Raw genomic sequence first — 6,000 nt, 5'->3', positions numbered from 1 at the left:
GACGAGATTACAACCTAGTAAGTTTCTTAAATCAGGAGGAGGATGTCGACAGTGTACAAGTCTTAGAAAGATACAAGTCAAGAGCAGGCGGAGGCCGTAACATGGAATTAAGCAAGAAACTTGTTGGAAACTGTCTACTGCGAAAGACATGCTTGTGTAGTACAAGAGTTGCTGATGATTGGAATAAGCTAAGTGATGAGACTGTCATATGTTGAGGGCATACAGACGTTTAGAAAAACGTTGTATGATACCAGAGGAAGATCGAGAGATGGGGCCTCCATCAGTGTAGACCTCCCTCCCTCCTGTACACAGCTCTTACTGTGTTGAAAATGAGCAGTATTGTCTGGTGAGGGTAGACGGTGTTTAGTGGGTGACCTGGTGTCAAGGTGTGTGACCCATTCCAATGTTTAAGCCAGGAGAGAGAGGGTTCATTTTCCTCGTTTGAAAAAAAAAGAGTTGCCTCATTTAGGATATTCCGATGCTAATTGTACCACCACCGAAAGTTACCGTAACGCTTATGGTTGTGTTACATAAACGGCAGACAGAGTTAGTTAACCTTTAGTGTCATGTGTTGAAATACAAGACTCGGAGGACGAGGTTGACATATGCTCACCAGTACAGGGAATTGGTCACCATATAGTGTATCATAATGTTACTCTTGCTGGTCGACTTAAGGCGGGTGTGGTGGTGGGAGGGGAAGTGCTGGTGGCTATGTTACAGGAACATGGCCTGGCCTTCCCCAGAAAATCAATGTCAGAACATGCACAATCCTTTCCCGCCGCCTCCACCACACACACACACACACACACACACACACACACACACAAGTGGTCAGCCTTGTATGGATAGTGTTGGGTGGGGGTGGCGGGTCAGTGTGCGTTGAGATAGTGTTAGGCAGCGGTTCATTGTGACACACGTCACTATCACGTCCCAGTTGATGATGATGCTGCTGTAAGGCCACGACCCACAGTAGGGCCCTGCCTGGCTAGCCAGCCAAGCCAGCCAGCCAGCCAGCCAGCCAGTCAGCCAGCCAGCCCTCTTCACGTGCTCACGCGGATCCGCTTCCGTAGTATCGACTTTATTCTGTTGTCCCTTGAACACCCATGACTGCAGCTGGGGGTTGGTGGTGCTCGGTGTTGGCTCGCTGGTTAACGATGCTGCCGGTTGTTTAAGTATAAAGTAGGAGCCTCGTGTGTGGTGTGTGTGTGTGTGTGTGTGTGTGTGGTAGGGTGGGTGAGGGAGGAGTCTGGAGCCGTGGTGCCGCCACCAGTCTAGCTGGGAGGCGGCGTGAACCACGTGCCTGAAGGTCCCCCGCACTGAAGGACGCAACCCAAGCCGCTCTCAGTCTCAGCTCGGGCTCCAGGCTCACCACAGGCCTGGACCACTGACTGGCCTCCTCTACGCCCCGGGCCCCATCCCCGCCTACATCCTCTGGCTCATCCCAGGCCACCGACGCCGCCCACCAGGATATACCGTTGAATTTCTAGAATAGTGGTGTGTTTGTGTCGACAGCAGCCGCCTCTGTGAACTGCATGATTTTCATTCAAAATGGCGTGAAGGGAGCAAATGTCACGAGTGTGTAACATTGGCTCGGGTACCATTTCAGCCGGTGATATTGATTAGTCGGATGAGAACTAGTTGAATTGTGTTGTGGGGAGAGGGAGGCAGCAGGCAGTGGAGTGATGCAGTGGGTGGGTGGCTCCCTCTAGCAGCCAGTACGGTAGCCAGCCCCCGGAGCACCGTGCCCGCCGCCAGTGTCATGGCCCTGAGCACCAGTGCGGTAGGAGCGACCCACTATAACACAACCTCACCAGTGTGTGCACAGCGTTATGTTACAGTAGTTTGAAGTGTCTAGAGATGGTGTGGGTGTGGAGGGTGTGGGGTCGTGGTGGGTGCCAGGCCTGAGGCAGGCGGCATGCAGCATCCTCCTCCTCCCGTGCCTCCTGCAGCGCCACCCTCGGGCTACATGTACCCGTGGCTGCCACCACCACCACCTGTAGTGCCCATATATGACCGCCTTACGACCCACCTTGTGCGACACGACACCATAGCCACTCTCGACCTCCTCCGGTGCCCCGCCCTGCTCCCCAGCAAGGGCCCCCCGTACCATCACCAGTACTGGCGACCCAACAAGCAAAGGTTCTCACATAGGTTCACAGGTAGGTGCTGCCTCCTCTGTCTCTCTTGCCTGTGTATATAGCTCCCACACCGGGCCAGTCACTGCCACACCTGGAATGTAGTCAGACGCCGATCCTGGGGGCGCAGGAGTGTGCTGCACTCCCCAGTTTGCAACGCTTCCCCAGGGAGTTCTAGAATAACTTACGGCGAAAGTGATGGAAAAAAAAAAGACGTAAATAATGACTTGTCAAAACACTGGTTTACTTAGCTGTTGCGTCATCCAGAATCCTCCTAAAGTGCACGTACTAAAAATAGTGTAAATGAAAGGTTGCGGGAAGGTATGACTACACGACTCACCCTCACTCACGTAAGAAGTACGAGTATAAGAGACTCCCAGGTGGTAGGTGTTTATAGCCCAGGGCTGCGGGCTCATTGATCTCTTGTGGGTGGAACTGAACTCCCTTCTCGTCTCCCTTCCACAACGTATCTCTGGCACACTCGCCTGGAACGGAGCTCAATGCCACACCTACAGATGGGGGCAGGGCGGCCTCTGGCACCTTCTGGACTTCCAGCATTTGGAAGTCAGTGTGTTTGTGTGTGTGATGTGCCAGGCCGGCTTTCCTTCGGCAGTTCGACGCCTCGCTGCTCATCTCCATATCATCTTAGTTTAGTAGCTTTTGATTCCCCGGACCTCTTTCCCTTACTGCCACCGTGACCCGGCTGACTGATGGGTCTCTTGTAATCATGGCAGAAAATAGTGTGGCGAGGAGAGTCGTCGTCCACCTCTCCTTCGCCAGGATTTATGTGCCGAGGCGTCGGCCGAAGTGGGCAGGCAGCTTTAACCTTTACCCAAATGCAGTCTGGGTGAAGGAAACACCAGGAACTGCTTCATGGCGCGACTGCGGAGCCCAGCTGGCGTGGTGCACGGTACCAGGGACTGGCCAGTATGGTATACGGTACTTGGTACTCGTCAGTATTGTACACGGTACCTGGTACTAGTTGGTATGGAACATGGTACTAGGGAGTGGCCAGTATGGTACACGGTACTTGGTACTCGTCAGTATGGTACACGGTACCTGGTACTAGTTGGTATGGAACATGGTACTAGGGAGTGGCCAGTATGGTACACGGTACCAGGGAGTGGCCAGTGTGGTATACGGTACTTAGCACTAGTCAGTATGGTACACGGTACTTGGCACTAGTCAGTATGGTACACGGTACTAGGGATTGGCCATTATGGTACACGGTACTAGGGAGTGGCTAGTATGGTATACGATACCAGGGATTGGCCAGTATGGTATATGGTACCAGGGACTGGCTAGTATGGTACACAGTACCAGCGACTGATTGATATGGTACACAGTACCAAGGACTGGCTAATATGGTACAAGGTACCTTGAACTTCCCAATATGATAGTACCTGAGGCTGGCTACTATGGTACGAGGGACTGACCAGTATGGTACATGGTACTGGCCAGTATGGAGCGTTACACAGTACCAAGGAGTGGCTAGTATGGTACACGGTACATGAGTACCTGGGACTGGCCAGTGTGTTACACGGTACTAGGGACTGGCCAGTATGGTACACGGTACTAGAGACTGGCCAGTATGGTACACGGTACCAGGGACTGGCCAGTATGGTACACGGTACTAGGGACTGGCCAGTATGGTACGTGGTACTAGGGACTGGCCAGTATGGTACGTGGTACTAGGGACTGGCCAGTATGGTACGTGGTACTAGGGACTGGCCAGTATGGTACACTGCACCAGGGGCTGGCCAGTATGGTACATGGTACCAGGGACTGGCCAGTATGGTACACGGTACTAGGGACTGGCCAGTATGGTACACGGTACTAGGGACTGGCCAGTACGGTGCACGGTACCAGGGACTGGCCAGTACGGTGCACGGTACCAGGGACTGGCCAGTGTAGTACATCACGCTCCGGACAATATAGCTCAAGAACTTAGGTTGCCCCTCACTCAACAACAGTTTTATCCCGAGATGAAGATCAAATTGTCATCGGGTGATGTTCCTGGTCTTGACTACACCAGGGCGCTGGCGAAGGACAGTGTGCTACACCCGTGTTGACGAACCCCCCCGCCAGATTACAGTGGTCTGATCCTGAGTCATGTGAGCGGTATGTATAGTTCGGTCGTTACATGGTGTTGTCACCACCAGTGTCCCCCCCCCCCCTGCTGACGGTGTCGCCAGCCTAATGTGGCAGACGCGAGCGGCCATGACTTCGTCGTCCGTCCATCCGCTGGTCCTCGGGGAGTGGCACTCCAGCATAACGTTGGGACACACTGGAAAAGTCAGAATGAGATGCTCGTGAAACGTCGTCTGTTAGTTTCGCCAACAGGTAAAGAACTGATTGGCGTCACACTCATAACTCCAGTTTGGATCTCACCAACAACAACAAAAAAAAAAAAATTGGATAAGCTTGGAGTTTAACTTTAATCATAACTTGAAAAAAGTTCCACCTTTGCCCGAGGGAATTTTTATACCTATTTTTTCTAACATTTTCCAGACAGTATTTCCAGCCATTTTTCTCTCATTCCCGTTCACTCTGTTGCACCCCCAGCCGACACAGTCGTTCCACGGAACACGTCTGGTTACAACGGTTCCTGTTGGTGTACCTCAGGGACTGCGAGCCTGGACCCCAAGTCTGAAGTAGATGTATTAACATGAGGGTTGAGGCAGTACCAGGAGAGTCACTCGTCCAGTATGTGGTGTGGCTGACGTTCCCGTTAGACGATCCTAGACCTTCATCTTCACTACACCCTCGACGTCACAGGCCCATAGTGAAGATGCGTTTGATTCGACTCTTCACGTGTCAGGGCAAACGCGTCATTATAAGGTTGTGGTCCTGAAAGTTGGAAAGAAGAATAAAGATAAAAGAGAAAATGAGAGAAGAGAGCAGAAACATTGTGCTCTCTTGCGACGGAAAGACACAAATGTACTGAACCAAATCCAGAGGTCACGTCCATTCTAGTCATACCGTCAGAGAAGGTGAATCTCAGAGTGACAAAGATTTTACCTCTAAGTAAGGGTGGTGATTTACAGGGAAGGAACAGCGACGCTGGGATCGCCTGCTCGGAAAAGAGAAGGAACAGGTGACCATTTAATCCCAATTCGAGACTTTTGAATCCGGTTAACAAAACGGGAAAATGTATTTGAAAAAAAAAGAATGTTCCCAGTTGAGGGCGTGGCATGAAGCTAGCCGGAGAGGTACGGAATCAGGAAAGATGTGAAGGATTTTTATGGTGTAACAAAGTTTTGAATGGATGGGTCGGGCTGTATGAAGATTGAAATGAATGGAAAGTGTTAAATTGTTTCAACTTGTATGATGTTTATGTAAAGAAGATTTAAGAGATGAGGTCTCACAAGTTTAATATTCTCTCTCTGTTGTAAATCGAGTTTCACTACACATTCTCTCTCTCTCTCTCTCTCTCTCTCTCTCTCTCTCTCTCTCTCTCTCTCTCTCTCTCTCTATATATATATATATATATATATATATATATATATATATATATATATATATATATATATATATATATATATTATTGCAGTGAGCGCGCAGTTGCATAGAACACATAGTACCTTCTAACAGTAAGGGCTCGAACCGCTACCATTTGTGTGGGAGCTGGTTACGCTATTAAGATATGGAGCACATATCCTAGTAGTTGCCCAGTCGTTCTCTCACACAGATGTGGTTCGAATCCTTGCTTTTGCAGGACATCATGTGATTAGAGAGAGAGAGAGAGTATATATATATATATATATATATATATATATATATATATATATATATATATATATATTGCTTTGTCGCTGTCTCCTGCGTTAGTGAGGTAGCGCAAGGAAACAGACGAAATAATGGC

At 50.1% G+C, this 6,000-nt stretch overlaps 1 protein-coding gene across 1 annotated transcript in view; it reads left to right on the top strand.

Annotated features, from left to right (window-relative positions):
- Positions 1 to 1,367: 1,367 nt before the first annotated feature.
- Positions 1,368 to 6,000, top strand: part of LOC139757009 (uncharacterized) — a 438,069-nt gene continuing 433,436 nt past the window's right edge. The window contains 1 exon segment of the mRNA XM_071677374.1: positions 1,368 to 2,159. Within this exon segment, the coding sequence (XP_071533475.1) occupies positions 1,916 to 2,159 (244 nt within the window). The 5' untranslated portion in view covers positions 1,368 to 1,915.

This window comes from Panulirus ornatus, chromosome 1 (assembly GCF_036320965.1).
Source record: "Panulirus ornatus isolate Po-2019 chromosome 1, ASM3632096v1, whole genome shotgun sequence".
Taxonomy (NCBI): domain Eukaryota; kingdom Metazoa; phylum Arthropoda; class Malacostraca; order Decapoda; family Palinuridae; genus Panulirus; species Panulirus ornatus.
The sequence above is the reverse complement of the archived record's forward strand: the minus strand, read 5'-3'. Positions and strand labels throughout refer to the sequence as shown.